The following is an 18,790-nucleotide window of genomic DNA, read 5'->3' on the forward strand; positions in this document are numbered from 1 at the left end:
CACAAATCCACAAAGAGAGAAAAGAAATACACCTTAAATGCCAAGATTTTAATTGATGAGGAGAGCGGATGGACCTTGGTGTACAGATACACAGATCATCAAAGCTGGCAGTACAAGTAGAAGAAGCCATTAAGGCGGCAAACAAAATCCTTGGTTTTGCATCTAGAAGTACAAAGTACAGGAAACTTTGTATTATCCGGAGGTTAACTGTCCGGAATGCTCGAGCCACCGGCAAAAATCAGGAGCTGTTTCGTTAGTTTTTTTTCTTTTCGTTGCTTTTTTCTCAACAGTCAAGCTCTGCAAGGTCTCGCTGAAGCTGTTGCTAAGCTACAGAGACGCTTGCAAGGTATGGCCGACTGTTTAGAAGCTAAGCAACAGGGTTTGTTGCCAGATACGGAGCTCAAAATCTCCGTATGTTTCAACATTAGCGCTGGTTTGTCCGGCAGTTTTGATGGGACGGCAACAGCTCGGTCCCGTTGGTGCTGGATAGCACAAAGTTTCCTGTATAAAAGCAAGGAAGCAATGTTGAATTTGTACAAGTTAGGCTGGGGTTGGAGTACTGTGCACAGTTCTAGGCGTCCCATTATAGGAAGAAGTTAAAAGCAATGGAAAAGGTGAATGGTAGATTCACTAGAATGTAAGCAAGGAAATGTGGTTACAGTTATAAGACAAGAAAATAAGAATTAGGAGCAGGAGTATGCCATACGGATCCTCGAGCATGCTCCGCCATTCAATAAGATCATGGCTGATCTTCGACCGTAACTCCACTTTCCTCCCCGATCTCCATATCCCTTGATTCCCCATGAGTCTAAAAATCTATCTATCTAGCTCAGCCTTGAATATACTCAACAATTCAGCATCTACAGCCCTTTGGGGTAGAGAATTTCAAAGATTTACAACCCTGAGTGAAGAAATTACTCATCTCAGTCTTAAATGGTTGACCCCTTATCCTGACTATGCCCCCTAGGTCTAGACTCTCCAGCCAAGGGAAACAACCTCTCAGTATCTACCCGGTCAATCCCCCTCAGAATCTTGTATGTTTCAATGAGATCACCTCTCATTCTTCTAAACGCTAGAGTATAGGCCCATTCTACTCAATCTCTCCTCATAGGACAACCCACTCATCCCAGGAATCAATCTAGTGAACCTTTGTTGCACTGCCTCTAAGGCAAGTATATCCTTCCTCAGATATGGAGACCAAAACTGTGCACAGTACGCCAGGTGTGGTCTCACCAAAGCCCTGTACAATTGCAGCAAAACTGCCTTATTCTTATACTCTAACCCCTTTGCAATATAGGCCAACATGCCATTTGCTTTCTTAATTGCTTGCTGTACCTACATGCTAACTGTGTTCCCTGTATGAGGATACCTAAATCTCTCTGATCAACATTTAATAGTTTCTCACCATTTAAAAATATTCTGTTTTCTATTCTTCCTACCAAAGTGAATAATCTCACATTTCCCCACATTATACTCCATCTGCAGCCTTATTGCCCACTCACTTAACCTGTCTATATCCCTTTGCAGGCTCTTTGTTTGTGTCCTCCTCTCAGCTTACTTTCCCACCTAGCTTTATATCATCAGCAAACTTGGATACATTACACTTGGTCCCTTCATCCAAGTCATTGATATAAATTGTAAATAGCTGAGGCCCAAGCACTGATCCTTGTGGCACCCCACTAGTTACAACCTACCAACCTAAAAATGACCCATTTATCCCTACTCTCTGTTTTCTGTCCATTAACCAATCCTCTATCCATTCTAATATATTACCCCTAGCCCTTATCTTGTGTAACAACCTTTTATGTGGCATTTTGTCAAATGAGTTTTGGAAATCAAAAAATACTAGATCCACTGGTTCCCCTTTATCTACCTTGCTAGTTACATCCTCAAAAAACTCCAATAAATTTGTTAAACATGATTTACCTTTCATAAAACCATGTTGACTCTGCCTAATCATATTATGATTTTCTAAGTGCCCTGTTACCACTTCCTTAATAATTCCAGCATTTTCCCAACAACTGGCCTGTAGTTCTCTGTTTTCTCTCTCCCTCCTTTCCTGAATAGCGGGGTTACATTTGCTACCTTCCAATCCACTGCGACTGTTCTAGAATTTAGGGAATTTTGGAAGATCACAGCCAATGCATACACTCTCTCTGCAGCCACCTCTTTTCGAACCCTAGGATGTAGGCCATCAGGTCCAGGGGATTCATCATCTTTTAGTCCCATTAGTTTTTTTAAGTACTTTTTCCTCTATTGATCTTAATTACTTTAAGTTCCTCACTCTCATTAGCCCCATGGTTCCCCACTATTTTTGGTATGCTTTTTGTGTCTTCTACTGTGAAGACAGATACAAAATATTTGTTTAAATATGAACAACAACTTGAGAAATTAAGGCTTTTTTCACTAGAACCGAGAAGGTTAAGGTGTTTAAGAGGGCTGTGACAAGAAAAGAGTGATAAATTGTTTCAGCAGGATGGCAATGAGACAGCACAAATTTAAGATAGTCACAAAAAGGGGAGGTTAGAAAAAAATTTTGGAGGGTGGGGGCGGGGGGGCAGCATTGGGATGCCGGAGGCAAACTCACTTTTTTTGGGGTTAAAACTCCCCCACCATTTCAGCATTATGGCAGGAGATAAAACTACAGGAAACTCTTCGGTATCCGGCACCGACGGGAGCGGCGTGTTGCCGGTTGATCAAAAATTCCGGATGACGGAGAGGGCTGTCTACTGAGGCTATTTTTAACAAAGAAAAATAAAAAAAATCAAGAAATGTGCAGTATGCAGTAATTGGGTACTCACCTACAGAATGTTGTGTTAAATGGATGGTGGAAGATGCTTGGATTAAGTACAGTACTGCCAGTTGAGGGTAATGCAATGCAATGACTACCAGCAGTGTGGGAGACACACAGTACCCCTGTAAAATGGCGGATCAGAAGAGAGTACCGGCAGCGCGGGAGAGTCAGATTCCTGTTACAGGGGTATTGAGGTGTTCCGACTTCTGACAGCACCAAGAAGCCGAGTAGTGGCAGTTTGGAGAACTACCCCCACTGACTAACTCGGCCACTGTGGGAGACTCGGACTCGGCAACATTGCCGGTTATTGAGGTGTTGTTTTCGGAGTGAGAATTTTGCCAGTTAATAGAGAACTCCGGATATTTAGGTGCCGTTTAAACGAGAGTTTCGTGTACCAGGTTTTACTCCAAATTGCTGTTCAGTGACTCCTACAAAAGTCACAACCATGGACATAGGATAAGATGATGATCAGGATCGGCCTAAGCCATGATGTGCCCCACGATCAAATAGCCTGCTCCCCGAGGCTCACACAGGAGGAATGGCTACTTGAGTGAAATACTAGCGCACTGCTGGTATCCAAGCAACGAAACAGCATTTTCAGGAGAAATGGGGAGGAAATGTGTTTAAAAAAATAATCAGTGCTTTGGAGTGGAAAAAAAATCAGTGCAGAATCATGGGCCGAGAGGGGTAAAAAGGGGGAGGGGAAAAAGAAAAAAGATAAAGATCCACTAGCTTCCACATATTGCATTGTAACAATTTAATCTAGGCCCTAAACTCTGGAATTCCCTCCCTAAACCTCTCCACCTCTCTCTCCTCCTTAAAGATGCTCCTTAAAATCGACCTGTTTGACCAAGCTTTTGGTCATGTCCTGATATCTCCTGCTGTGGATCATTGTCAGAAATGTTCTTATTGATATCGCTCTTGTTAAGCGCCTTGGGACGTTTTGCTATGCTAAAGGCGCTATATAAATGCAATTTGTTGTTATGCCAAATTACAAAACAAAGTCAAAACAGTTTATGAATAGTCTCTTAGCCCAGGATTAAATTGTCTTCCTTAAGTGACTGAATTTAAGATTTTTTTTAAATTGACATCATCTATGCTTATTTCAGTGACACAGGAAATTGATGTGGAACTTTGTGCCATAGTGCTTTGTGATGCAAACAATGACTTATTAATTTTGACATGGGAACCAAAAGCACATTAGACCACATTACATACTGCCAGATTTTCTTTTCCAAGGCAGTGAGCTTGAGCAAGGCCAACACTAAAAGTTAATCATCTAGCATACATCATAAATTATCTTTGCCGTGTTTATAAAATTCAATCTTCATAATGCCTAGTACTTACTTTGTCCGAAGCAGGGACAGGATACTGCCTTTACCTTCATGTCCTATTAGCCATGATATATAGTGGAGTGGTTTAATCCTGACAATAGATTTTAAAAATATTATAAAACAACATTAGTCACATCAGAAATAACAACAGAAAATGCTGGAAAAACTCAGCAGATCAGGCAACATCCGTGGAGAGAAATTTGAGTTGACGTTTCGGGTTGGACCCTTCTTCAAAACTCAGGATTGAAACAAAATAAACTTTATCCTTAAGTTAACTAAGGCTGCCATTAAACTACTACTTCTGTATCAATGACAAGGCATTTTAAGGTGCACATCAATCAAAAAATGGCAGTTTGAATCCTGATTGCATTAAAGGCGAGAGTTATGAGAATATAACGAGTTTCATACTGCTTAAGCTTTCCAACAGGTGTAACATAACTCCAGCCCAGTATCAAACATTATTGAAGGCAAAAGCAAAATACTGCAGATGCTGGAAATCTGAAATAGAAACAGAAGATACTTGAAATACTCAGCAAGTCAGGCAGCATCTGTGGAGAGAGAAACAGAGTTAAAGTTTCAGGTCGATGACCTTTCATCAGATTCTGTTTTTATTTAATTTTTGACGGTCCTCGGTTAGTCCATTGGACATCCTGAGAAGTTTAGAAACTTACTGTGCCTTTCTTTAATGTTATATAAGTACTGCTCCTGCCTGCATAGGAAGCAGAGCTCTAGATTATGGATCCAAGAACATCTGTACAATGCTCCGTTATCATTCAATGTGACCTGCAGCATGGCACAACTGGCAAATTTAACTTGGGTATACCATTGTGCATTACACTATAAAGATACCAGACTGAGGTCCGTGTCTGCAGTACAACAGCAGTCTAAGGTATTAAGAAAAACTGCAGAGGCGAGAGAAACATTATTATTCATTAGGGCAAAAAGCAGCTTTCAGATTTAAACCAAAAATGATTTAAACTAATATATGTAAGCACCCAGCTTCACTTCAATTTGTTGAAAGAACTCAAAGTGTTGACAACATATACCGATATACACATGCTGCCATCTTTCTATTGTACAGGTTTTCAATGTTTTTTGGTGGTGCTTGGTTAAATTATACTACAGGTAGACTATCCTTTATCCGAAAACCTCGGGACCAGCCGAGTTTCGGTTTTCGGAGAATTTCGGATTTCGGAAGGTGGGTCGGCGGGGGTCCGCGGGGGGGTCGGCGGTTGTCGGGGCCGGTCGGCGGTTGTCGGGGCCGGCGGGGTCGGCGATTCGCGGGGTGCACGGGGGGGTTGGCGGTTGTCGGGGCCGGCGGGGAGGTCGGCGGGGGGTCGTGCGCACGACTTACGCTGATGCTCGGCGTAAGTCGGTCGGGGTCGGCGGGGGTCGGGGCCGGCCCACGGGGGGTCGTGCGCACGACTTACCCTTTATCCGAACTTCCGAAACCGGAACCCTCTAAAAACCGAAGGTTTTTTCGTTCAGCGTAAGTCGTACGCACGACTTACGCTGAACGAAAAAACCTTCGGTTTTTAGAGGGTTTCGGTTTTCGGAAGTCCGGATAAAGGGTAGTCTACCTGTATAGCGCTGGTAGTGTAGGTCTTGACTTACAAGTACTTGCGCAGTTTATAAAAGCGAAAAAAACCATGACTTATTCAGTAATCCTGGGAAAAATGGCCGCTGCATCACTGCATGCGAACACACTCGCATATGTGGAATGGAGAACTGACCTTGCCACATTCGGCAAGATGCTCTAGTTTTTAAGAATGTGTGTGTGCTCCCTGTGCATCTTGAACCTGCACAGAACATGTAATGAAGGGAGACCCGCTGAATCCAGAACATGCAGCTATTAAAAGGGCTGCTAAATCAAAATTCATGGGATTATAGCCATGATGACACATACGATAAAAATGTAGTAGCCCTTTTAAAAATACAAAAATGGTCAAAGTAGTTTTCTGTTTTTGCAAAGGCTTGAGAAGCAGAATAAGTGACAGGCAAGGGTGTAAGGACAGGTCATGAAATGTGCAAGTACAAAACACTTTCTGTGGAAAAATGGCAGAGTGTTGTTACCCTGACCCCCTGTTTGATGGCTGTCAATTAATATTCTACTGTATCAGTGGAGCGCAAGAAGGCTTGCCATGTTTGACACTCTAGGGTACTCTACCCAGAGGACGGCACTGCACTGTGCCTGAGAATAGGAGACAGAAAACTGAACACCGTCTGCAGTACCTAGAAACAGATGCAGGAGAAGATTGCAAGCTAAGAACTAACCAACAGTACTATGTAATAAGTGATTGTATGTTTCACAAGTTGTAACCCATCAATCCGTTTCACATTTACTGCCTACCTATACCAAACTTTCACACAGCTTTACAGCTCTTACATTGCGTCTCATGCAGCACCATACCTCAATAGGGCACTCAGTCAAGATGCAGCGTACAACGGAAAGCCTTGCACCCTCACATCTTCCAAGGGCCTCAGGGTGGACACATGCAATCAGTAACCATCTGCACTTTGGGAAATGGAACAATGTGGTAACATTAAGCATGCGCGCCATGGTATTCAGTGTGAAAAGAAATACAAGTGCTGGCTATGGTGACCAACACAGCGGTCACCTTTTTGATCCGTACAGTACCTGATATTCCAGTACTGGGAAAGAGTGAACCATAGGCAATTAAGGGCCAAACCAAGGCGATCTTGCCGGCCGCTTGGATTTCCACTCCTATGTTGCGTTTGCTGCAGGAGCCCCTGTTACAGATGGCAAAGCTTTGGTCTGCAGACCAGTAGCAACCCGAGATAGCTGCCCTTGGTCATTGCCAGGTATGTGCACCAAGGTCTACAGAATGGACTGGGGCCAGATCATTTTCCTGGCATGCCTCATTTCATTTTGCACCACCTCAGCCATGAAATACTATATTTAAGGTACTTTTAAAAAAAAATTACGTAAAGCATTTTTAAAAATGGCCACCATTATTCCCCCAAAATAAAAATGAGAAATATGTTTTAAAAAAACAAAAACACTCCATTACAAAAGGTGCTGTAAACAGTACAAAAAAAAATCCTACCAAATGCTACTTTAAAAAAAAAAATAATTCCTGGGATGTGCAAGTTGCTGGCAAGGCCAGCATTTATTGCCCATCCCTAATTAAGAGTTAGGAGCAGGAGTAGGCCATTTGGCCACTCGAGTCTGCTCTGCCATTCAATAAGATCATAGCTGGTCTTCTACCTTAACTCCACTTTCCTGCACTATCCCCATATCCCTTGATTCCCTTAATATACAAAAATCTATCGCTCTCTGTCTTGAACATACTCAACGACGGAGCCTCCACAGCGCTCTGGGGTAGAGAATTCCAAAGATTCACCACCCTCTGAGTGAAGAAATTGCTCCTCATCTCAGTCCTAAATGGCTGCCCCTTATTCTGAGACTGTGACTCCTGGTTCTAGACTCCCCAGCCGGGGGAAACATCCTCCCTGCATCTACCCTGTAGGAATTTTGGATGTTTCAATGAGATCACCTCTCATTCTTCTAAACTTTAGAGAATATAGGCCTAGTCTACTCAATCTCTCCTCATAGGACAATCCCCCCATCCCAGGAATCAGTGTGGTGAACCTTCGTTGCACTGCCTCTATGGCAAGTATATCCTTCCTTGTGTAAGGAGACCAAAACTGTACACAATACTCCAGGTGTGGTCTCACCAGGGCCCTATATAATTGCAGTAAGGCATCTTTACTCTTATACTCAAATCCTCTTGTAATAAAGGCCAACATACCATTTGCTTTCCTAATTGCTTGCTGTACCTGCATGTTAACTTTCAGTGATTCGTGTATAAGGACAACCAGGTCCCTCTGAACAACATTTCCCAATCTCTCACCATTTAAAAAATACTCTGCTTTTCTATTTTTCCTACCAAAGTGGATAACTTCACATTTTTCCACGTTATTATATTCCATAATGTAGATGGTGCTGCAGTAGAAGTCTGCACAGGTTAGTGCTCCAATTTCCAGGTAAATGATTGAATTGGATCACAGGGGTCTGCAGGAGGAACAGATGGGCCTCGGAGTCAGTGATCGGGGTTCGGTGGGGGATTGGGGTTTGGTGGGGGATTGGGTAGGAAGAGCGCAGGCCTCGGGAGTGCTGTTGGGGATCGGGTAGGAAGATCGCAGGCTTCGGGAGTACTGTTTTTAGGAGGGGGGTTGGTCAGGAATCGGGTAAAAAGATCGTAGACCTCAGGAGTACTGTTGGGGGGGGTCGGGAGTGCTGTTGGGGGGGGGGGGGGGGGGCGAGGAGGCCGGAGTTGGGAGTGAGATCAGATATCTCGGGACCGGGAGTGGCGATGATAATGGCAAGTACTTACGTGATGTTTAGCGTTGGTTTTCCTGGAGGCAATCAGCACTGGCTGCCTCAAGGCAAACCAAAGTTGCAGCAGGGACGAGAAGCAGGTGTTAGGCCCTTTATTTGCATATGCAAATGAGCAATGCCTGCTTCAGATGCAGGTAAAGGTTTGCCCTTTACCAAGATAGCGTCCAGCGCAATTCGCGGCAGACGTATGCGTGTGCGCATCAGACACCATTTTGCTCCCCAAACGGCACCGAAGCACCCAAAGAACAGGCGCTAACTATCCCAATTTCGCGCCCCAACAGTCTTATCGCAAAGATGCTGCAATGAACTGAGAGCTTTATAAAGAAAATAAGATACCAGTAAAATGAAAAGGGAAAACTGCAAATGCTGGAAATCCGAAATAAAAGCAGAACATGCTTGAAATGCAGAGCAGGTCAGTTAGCATCAATAAAGAGACAAGTTATGACATTTCAGGTGGATACCAGTCATCAGAAGGTGTAAGTAAATCTTTGCACAATGTTCCCATTGTTTTATATTTATATGCCTTACAAAAATATAAATATCTTGCTCATACACAGTAACCTACAATTTTTTACCTGTAATACTCTTTCTGAGGTGGAAGAGCCCAAGTTATATTCAGAGAGTGAACTTTCATCACAGGGACAACTGCAAAGTAAATGGTTTCAAAATTCTTTATCAACAGTTTACACAGATCCATTGCAGTTGCATCAAATGTGATATACTTAAAATTTATTATGGTGCTTTTGCTTGTGTGATTGACAACTATTTCACTACATTAATTTTAAATATTGAAATGTTTGTATGTGAAAGAAACACATTATATTTGAAGCCATTTAATTTAAATGCGTTTTGAATGCAGAGATAGTCTTCAAAATAACACGTGCTCATCGGAGATCGGATATCTATAATCTGAAAGAAGGCATCCAGACTTAAAAGACTTTTTTCCCAAATGTGACTATTTTTTTTTTACCTTAGTTCATTTGTCCAAAAACATAAGTATATAAAAGATTTTCAGTTGGCACTCAAAGGATGAGGATTTTTTTCCCTTTACTTAGCACAGTGTTACAATTGAGAAGCAATGAAACTATCAGGTGTTAGTAACAAAAAGCATAAGCTCTGTATAGTAATCTGGGATGTTATGATTAAGGTTTTCCACCAGGTGGTGCTGTAGCTAGTGCTGCTACTAGTTTAGGAGCGAAGGTGGAATGGAAGGTTGCAGGCCTGTATGTTTGTTACGCAGTTGTTTAATAAAGTACACGGACTAATTCTAATATCTCGCCTCTTCCGAGTTCCTTGTTTCACTACATGGATTTATCACATTTGGCGACGAGGTAAAAGGATACTGAATAAAGAAGAGAACTCTGACAGGACTTTAAAAAAAAAAGAAACTCACGAGCTAAAGTTAGCTACTAATTCGACGGGAGCATGGCTGCCACGGTAGGAACGGTCTCCGCTTTTGGTATTCAAGCACAAACCTGGGAGGAATACTGTGAAGTGTTGGGTTATTTCTTCGAAGCAAATGAAATAAATGATGCCGGAAAAAGGAAAGCCATTCTGCTTAGTTCAGTGGGAAGCCAAACCTACAGTTTGATGAAGAAGCTGCTCAGTCCTGAAAAGCCTGGAGACAAATCAATTGTTGAATTAGTGGCCTTGCTAAAAGAACATTTCAATCCTAAGCCTAGTGAGATTGTACAGCGGTTCAAGTTTAATTCAAGGAACAGAAAAGAGGAAGAGAGTGTAATGGACTATGTAGCGGTGTTGCGTAAATTAGCACAAGATTGCAATTATGGGAACAACCTGAAGGAAATGGTGAGAGATAGGCTAGTTTGCGGAATAATGGACGACCGAATGCAGCGTAGATTATTATCCGAGACTGGGCTTACTTATGAAAAAGCATTGGAACTTGCTCAAGCCATACAGACAGCGAACCGAGATGTAAAAGAAATACAGGGTTCAGACAGGGTTAATGCATACCAAGTCGCAGGTCAGGTTATTGTGCACAAGTTAAACATGCGTCAGAAACCACAACGTGAGCATGTGAAGGCATGTTATAGATGCAAGGGCAATCATCTGGCGAGTGAATGCCGGTTTCTGGAGGAGAAATGCCACAAGTGTGGGAAACAAGGACACCTAAAACGAGCATGCAGGGCAAAATCACCTGTGGAGGAATCCAAACCAAAAAGGGGGGAGGAAAGCAAAACCAAGGAAGAGAAGTGAAAAAACATGGAGCACACCACATCAGCGGGGAAGCTGAGGAAGAAGAGGACATGTTCATAATGTATAGCATGTTAGAGAACATTCTAAAAGTGGCTCCTATCACATTGCAACTGACAGTAAATGACTCTAAGGTGAACTTTGAAGTGGATACAGGGTGCGGTGTAACCATAATGAACAGGGCAGAGTACTCAAAATTGTGGAACCGTGCAAAAGTTCCAGAGTTAAAGTATTGCTCTCTGCATCTTAAAACATATACAGGTGAACGAGTAGCGACATTAGGTACAGCTAATGTAACAGTGCAACACAGGGACACAGTGGAACAGCTACCTGTAGTTATAGTATCGGGTACCGGACCAAACCCGTTAGGTCGGGGCTGGATAAAAGAACTTAAATTAGACTGGGGAGCAGTAAATCAAATAGATGAGGGCAAACAGTTGACTTTGCAAGAAGTATTGAGTGAACATGAGAATGTGTTCAAGGAGAAACTTGTCATATTTAATGGCCCCCCAGCTAAGATTTATGTAGACAAGGAGGCACCGCCAAGGTTTTTTAAACAACGACCTGTGCCTTATGCCATGAAACCAAAGGTAGAGGGTGAGCTTGACCGCCTATTGAGAGAGAACATACTGGAGCCAGTGAAATGTTCAGAATGGGCAGCTCCCACAGTACGTGTTCTAAAACCGGACAATTCGGTATGGCTCTGTGGAGATTATAAATTGACAGTCAATCGGGTGTCCAAACTAGAGCAGTATCCTATTCCCAAAACAGAGGATCTCTTTGCAAACCTGGCTGGAGGAAAGAAATTCACAAAGTTGGATATGAGTCATGCATACTTGCAGATTACACTGGATGACGAATCAAAGAAGTGTGTTACCATAAATACACACAAGGGCTTGTTTACATATAACCGCTTACCGTTTGGTGTCTCATCTAGTCCAGCTATCTTCCAGAGGACAATCGAAGGTGTGCTGCAAGGGATTCCGCAGGTTTCCATCTATCTGGATGACATTCTGGGGACAGGAAGAACCGACCAGGAGCATCTGAGCACTCAGAGAGGTACTACAGAGATTGGAGAGGGCAGGGTTACGGCTCAAGAGGAGCAAGTGCACTTTCCTGGGGAATGAGGCAGTGTTCCTGGGACACAGAGTGGACGCCACCGGGCTCCATCCAATCAAGGAGAAGGTACAAGCACTGCAGGACGCCCCTGCTCCTACCAATGTGGCTGAGTTAAAAGCTTACCTGGGACTGCTGAACTATTATAACAGGTTTTTACCAAACTTGTCAACAGTGTTAGCACCTCTTCACAAACTACTGCGCAAGGAGACACAGTGGCAGTGGGGAGAGGAGCAGGGGGTTTCATTTGAACAGTCCAAGAAACTGATGCTGTCGTCGGATGTGCTGGTTCACTACAATGAAGAGAAAGACATCATTCTCTCTTGTGACGCTTCACCTTACAGGGTGGGGCAGTTCTTTCACACCGCATGAAAGATGGAACTGAAAGACCAATAGGGTTTATGTCCTGAAATCTAACACCAGCGGAAAAAAACTATTCCCAGTTAGACAAAGAGAGGTTAGCAGTAATGTTTGGGTTACAGAGGTTCCACGAGTACATATATGGCAGGAAGTTCACCATATGCACCGATCATAAACCTCTTCTCTCTCTTTTCAATGAAATGAAAGCAGTTCCACAGATGGTGTCACCCCGGATCCAGAGCTGGGCAGTGACATTGAGGGCATATGAGTATGTCATCATCTACAAGGCGGGCAGGTACCATGGGAACGCAGATGCCTTGAGCAGTCTTCCACTGCCAGGCACACCTATCCTTGCAGCTCCAGAGGACAGAGTTTTGATGTTGGAGGACACTGACACGACACTTGTGACTGCAAAGCAAGTAAGAACATCGACAGGTAAAGATCCAGTACTGTCTAGAGTTATAGAATATGTGGTGAGGGGATGGCCACAGCATCCTGAAGGGACTGACTTCACACCCTACAGTGTCAGGAAAACAGAGCTGAGTGTGCAGGATGGTTGCGTGTTGTGGGGAGCAGGAGTGATTATTCCACAGCCAGCACAACAGTCTATCCTAGAGCAACTACATCAGTGTCATTCTGGGTTCTCGTGTATGAAAGCCTTGGCTAGGAGTTACTTGTGGTGGCCAAAGCTAGATGAGGAGAAAGAACACTAATGAAGACATGCAGCACTTGTCAGGTACACAGGAAGGCACCAGCAGCGGCTCCTCTCCACCCCTAGGAGTGGCCGGATAAACCGTGGAGAAGATTGCACTTAGATTATGCAGGTCCATTCATGGGGAAGATGTTCCTCATAATCATTGATGCACATTTCAAATGGATGGATGTTTATCCTGTTAATTCTGCTTCCTCCACTACTACTATAGACTGCCTGCATCAGAGCTTCAGTAATCAAGGGCTACCGGAGATCGTGGTAAGTCACTTGTTTTGTGAGTACAGAGACAAGAGTTCATGAGAAACAATGGCATAGTGCAGGTGACCTCGGCTCCATATCATCCGTCCTCAAATGGACTTGCGGAGATAGCCGTACAAACATTTAAAGAGATTATAAAAAAAGTTGCAGAAGGGAGTTTAGCAGCCAAAGTGTCACGGGTTCTGTTCAGCTACAGAATAACCCCTCAATTCACCACAGGACTCTCTCCTGCTGAGATGTTATTGGGTCGTAGACTACGCTCCACTCTTGACCTTGTCCACCCAAACCTAAAAAGGAAAATGGAAAACAGACAAAACAAACAAAGAGAGAACCATGACAAAAGAACAAAGAGCCGAAGTTTTGGAGAAGGAGATGCGGTCCTTACCAGGAATTTCAGTTATGGACCAAAGTGGATTCCTGGCTTCATAGACTCAATGACAGGTCCAGTATCATACAAGGTCATGTTGAGAGATGGTAGGGTAGTACGCAGACATGTAGATCAGATACTTACCAGACAAACCAGACAAGGGGAAATTGAAATTGAGGTTCCAGATGCAATGGCTGAGGACAGGTTTGCCCCCAGTTATCCAAGTGCATCTGTGGTGCCACCACCATGGACAGAGACAATTCCACAGGAACCCATTCGTCAAGAGGAAACCATCGTTGCAGAGTCAGATACTCTGAGCACTGCTCAGAAGCAGCTGGTGGCTTCACCACAAACAAGCAGGGACTTTACTGTTAGACGTTCACAAAGGGCTCGCAAGCCACCAGAGATTTGTACTGACCGGTTAGATTCGTCAAGTATTGAACATAGTGAATGGAGACTTCTTATGTGACCCTTAGGAATGGTTGTTTGTTAAGAAATTCATACTGAAATCTTAAGGGGGGAGGAATATAGTAATCTGGGATGTTATGATTAAGGTTATCCACCAGGTGGTGCTGTAGCTAGTGCTGCTACTAGTTTAGGAGCGAAGGTGGAATGGAAGGTTGCAGGCCTGTACGTTTGTTACGCAGTTGTTTAATAAAGTACACGGACTAATTCTAGTATCTCGCCTCTTCGAGTTCCTTGTTTCACTACATGGATTTATCACACTCTGCATTTAGGGATACTGAAGTTTACAAATTATATGCAACTGTACAAACTCAATTAACTGTTCCATATTTGTGCACTGAACCATTAAGGCATTTTCAGAGAACTTGGTAAATTAATTTCCAATAGTACACATACCTCTATAAAGTTTATTAAAAGCAGATGTATCAAAGGGTTCCCGGACATCAGAGAAGTCTGGTTTGGGAAGGCCACTTCACACATGGGACATTAGGAGAAAATAAATATTTATTTGTAACATTTTTAAGAAATCAGTACAAAGGATTATATTTCACTGTTTCAGAAGTACAATTCTAAGCCAATAATTCACTTGCACTATCAATATGCAGCCAGCAATCACAAGTATCTGATAAACCTGAAGCTGTTTTTTAAAAAAAAAAAGAAAACATTTTTTAAACCGGTTTGGTTTGCAGAGTCTAAGCATTCTTTAAATTAACTTACAGGTGTTCTTGGGCTTCCCTCAATGGCTCAGCAAATTGAATTCAGTGAAGAGCTGATTTATGCAGACTAGAGAAATCGCAGATTCTGTCCCTGGTCTATGCTGAGTTTGCTAATCTCAGCCAGGGTAGGAGTAAGGTTATTACAGGTGACCTCGGCACCCCTGATTAAGAAGGATATATTTCTTAAGGCTAAAGGGATCAAGGGATATGGAGAGAAGGCAGGGACAGGGTACTGAATTTGGATGATCAGCATGATCTCATTGAATGGCGGAGCAGGCTCAAGGGGCCAAATGGCCTACTCCTGCTCCTATCTTCTATGTTTCTATGAAAAGTGTGTGGGGGGTGGGGAAGGAAAAACAGCCAGTGTTCCCGTTCCTGATCACTACCCAGTAATCCCTACTGGGAGTCCATGTGTGGGGATGTCAGGTGAGGATGTAGGCTCACCAGGAATGTCCCCATAATCAAGTAGCTTGTCAAAGGCTACTATCAAGGCTCATGCATGAATATTAGCCATCTGACTAAAGTACTGGAGGGTGACTACTGCCCATGGAACCACACTCCAGCAAGAAGTCAACACCTTCAGGAAAAGAGCGAGAAGCAAAATGTTGGAAAAAAATGTTCTCAAAATATAAAAATGAATTTTAACTAGTACTTATATTTGGCATGAGATTTTATAATATACAGAACAGGTCTTACTTGTTTGGTACTTGAGAAAAGATTTCCCTCACCCAAGCTTCCAAAGTGTCCAGGCTTTCTGCAATTGTTAAAAAGAAATTAGCAATAGATCAACCAATCTCATCACAGATTCACTAAAACTGTTTCTAAATTTTGTCAATTAAAGTTTACATTGACCAGTAGAAATCTTAGATGTATCCTTGAATATCTTGAATGTATACAGTACACTAATTTACTGCCTCCGCGACGCCCTAGTCCACTCCTCTACCACCCCCAGCACCCCGTCCCCTTCGCCCGGCACCTTCCCGTGGAAGCGCAGGAGATGCAACACATGTCCTTATTCAATTCAAATCGCTTTATTGGCATGATGACAAGGTACATCTTATGTTGCCAAAGCATCGAAAAACATTCATGGTTGTACACAAAAATACAGATCTATCCATACAGTGTATAAACAGTATGGATATACCTCCCCCCTTCCCAGGACCCCAAACACCCCTTCCAGATGAAACAGCAATTTACTTGTACTTCTTGCAATTTAGTATACTGTATTCGCCGCTCACGATGTGGTCTCCTCTACATTGGGGAGACCAAACGCAGATTGGGTGACCGCTTTGCGGAACACCTCCGTTCGGTCTGTAAGGGGGACCCCGAGCTCCCGGTGGCCTGTCACTTTAAATCACCACTCCATTCCCACTCAGACCTCACCATCCTCGGACTCTTGCATTGTTCCACGGAAGCTCAGCGTAAGCTCGAGGAACAGCACCTCATCTTTCGATTAGGCACTCTACAGCCCGCTGGACTCAGAGTTCAACAATTTCAGATCATAACCTCAGCCCCTATCACACATACTGTATATATTTTCTTTTGTTAGCCACACTTTTTGTTTGGCCTTTTTTTCTTCCCTCCCACATGGCAGCTGTCCTTCATTCTGCCAGCGCAATTCACACTTCATCTAGAGCCATCCTTGGTTCCTTAACCTGTTCCATTACCACCTCCTCTTGCCTTGAATATCTCTTAATGTCTCTCAATGTCTCTTAATCTCTCCTGCTTTCTATCCTATCACTGACCTTCCCTTTTGTTCTTTCATCCCCTCCCCCTATTCCCAGCCCCTAAACTTGCTTTCCATTTCCTGCTTTTTTCCAGTTCTGACGAAAGGTCTTCGACCTGAAATGTTAACTCTGTTTCTCTCTCCACGGATGAGTTTTTCCAGCGTTTTCTGTTGTTATTTCAGATTTCCAGCATCCGCAGTATTTTGCTATTACACTAATTTATTACCTTCTTACACAATTGATTGAATCCACTTTAGAGTCATAGAATAGTTACAGCAGAGAAGGAGGCCATTCAGCCCGTGCCGGCTCTCTGCAAGAGCACTTCAGCCAGTCCCACAACCCCACCCTTTCAGGTACTTATCCAACTCCCTTTTGAAAGCCGTGATTGAGTCTGCCTCCACCACCCTTTCAGGCATTGCATTCCAGATCCTAACCACTCGCTGAGTAAAAACGTTTTCCTTCATGTCGCCTTTTGTTCTTCTGCCAATCACCTTAAATCTGTGTCCTCTGGTTCTCGACCCTTCTGCCAATGGGAACAGTTTTTCTCTATCTATTCTATCCAGACCCCTCACGATTTTGAGCACCTCTATCAAATCTCCTCTCAATCTTCTCCGCTCTAAGGAGAACAACCCCAGCTTCTCTAGTCTATCAACGTAACTGAAGTCCCTTATCCCTGGAATCATTCTTGTAAATCTTTTCTGCACCCTCTGAGGCCTTCACATCCTTAAAGTGTGATGCCCAGAATTGGACACAATACTTCACTTGAGGCTGAACCAGTGTTTTATACAGGTTCATCATAATTTCCACGCTTTTGTACTCTATACTTTTATTCATGAAGCCCAGGATCCTGCAAGCTTTTTTAACCGTTTTCTCAACCTGCCCTGCCTCCTTCCAACGATTTGTGCACATATACCCCTAGATCTCTCTGTTCATGCATCCCCTTTAGGATTGCACCCTTTAATTTATATTTCCTCTCTTCATTCTTCCTACCAAAATGTATCACACCGCACTTTTCTGCATTAAATTTCATCTGCCAAGTGTCCACCCATTCCACCAGCCTATGTCCCCTTGAAATCTATCACTATCCTCCTCACTGTTCACTATACTTCCAAGTTTTGTGTCATCTGCAAATTTTGAAATAGTGCCCTGTACGTCAAAGTCCAAGTCATTAATATATATCAAGAAAAGCAGTGGTCCTAGAACTGACCCCTGGGGAACCCCACTGTATACCTTCCTCCAGTCCGAAAAACAACTGTTCAACACTACTCTCTTTCCGAGCACTTAGTCAATTTCGTATCCATGCTGCCACTGTCCCTTTTATTCCATGGGCTTCAACTTTGCTGGCAAGTCTATCACGTGGCAATTTATCAATCGCCTTTTGGAAGTCCATGTACACCACGTCAACCGCTTGCCCTCATCAACAAGCTCGATCAAGTTAGTTAAACACGATTTGGCTTTAACAATCCGTGCTGGCTTTCCTTAATTAATCTACACTTGTCCAAGTGACCGTTAATTTTGTCCCCGATTATTGTTTCTAAAAGCTTCCCCACTACCGAGGTTAAACTGACTGGCCTGTAGTTGCTGGGTTTATCTTTACATCCTTTTTTGAACAAGGGTGTACCATTTGCAATTCTCCAGTCCTCTGGCACCACCCCCCTATCTAAGGAGGATTGGAAGATTATGGCCAGTGCCTCTGCGATTTCCTCCTTAACTTCCCTCAGCATTCTAGGATGCATCCCATCCAGTCCTGCTAACTTATCAACTTTAAGTACAGCCTTTCTAGTACCTCCTCTTTATCAATTTTTATCTCATCCAGTATCTCCACTACCTCCTCTTTCACTACGACTTTGGCAGCATCTTCTTCCTTAGTGAAGACAGATGCAAAGTACTCATTTAGTACCTCAGCCATGCCCTCTGCCTCCATGCGTAGGTCTCCTTTTTGGTCCCTAATCGACCCCACCCCTCCTCCTACTACCCGTTTATTATTTATATGCCAATAGAAGACTTTTGAATTCCCTTTTATGTTAGCTGCCTATCTATTCTCTTACTCTCTCTTTGCCCCTCTTATTTTCTTCTTCACTTCCCCTCTGAACTTTCTATATTCAGCCTGATTCTCACTTGTATTCTCAACTTAACATCTGTCATACACGCTCTTTTTCTGCTTCATCTTACGCTCCATCTCTTTCGGCATCCAGGGAGCTCTTAATGACAAGAGGTATCTCTTAATACTTTCCCAATAGCTGCAGCTTTTAAATTTCTCAATATTTCTAAATATTTATGCAAAGTATTAGTTGCTTGCTTGTAGGCATTGCAGGTGGAGAGACAAGACCAAGTGTAGTCTTCAGGTGAAGTGGGATTAGAGGC

General features: G+C 43.3%; 2 protein-coding genes across 21 annotated transcripts in view; both read right to left on the bottom strand.

Annotated features, from left to right (window-relative positions):
* LOC147122148 (nardilysin-like) overlaps nt 1–14,453 on the bottom strand; it is a 212,392-nt gene extending 197,939 nt beyond the window's left edge. The window contains exon 1 of the mRNA XM_085982930.1: nt 14,380–14,453. The gene's annotated coding sequence lies outside the window, so the exon portion shown is untranslated. The remainder of the gene's footprint in view (nt 1–14,379) is intronic.
* LOC147122149 (nardilysin-like) overlaps nt 1–18,790 on the bottom strand; it is a 135,305-nt gene that overhangs the window by 64,047 nt on the left and 52,468 nt on the right. For 19 of the 20 annotated variants that reach the window (XR_015077691.1, XR_015077693.1, XR_015077690.1 and 16 more), the window contains 4 exons: nt 15,396–15,453; nt 14,380–14,453; nt 9,067–9,136; nt 4,142–4,219 (listed from right to left, as the gene is read on the bottom strand). Coding sequence is in view for 11 of the 20 variants with exons in the window: in XM_085982937.1 (XP_085839063.1) it covers nt 4,142–4,219; nt 9,067–9,136; nt 14,380–14,453; nt 15,396–15,453 (280 nt within the window). In the remaining 9 variants the exon portion in view is untranslated. The remainder of the gene's footprint in view (nt 1–4,141; nt 4,220–9,066; nt 9,137–14,379; nt 14,454–15,395; nt 15,454–18,790) is intronic. The other variant, XM_085982936.1, reaches the window with a different exon arrangement.

Source organism: Somniosus microcephalus, chromosome 3, assembly GCF_052327205.1.
Source record: "Somniosus microcephalus isolate GS21.2 chromosome 3, FLI_Smic_1.0, whole genome shotgun sequence".
NCBI lineage: Eukaryota > Metazoa > Chordata > Chondrichthyes > Squaliformes > Somniosidae > Somniosus > Somniosus microcephalus.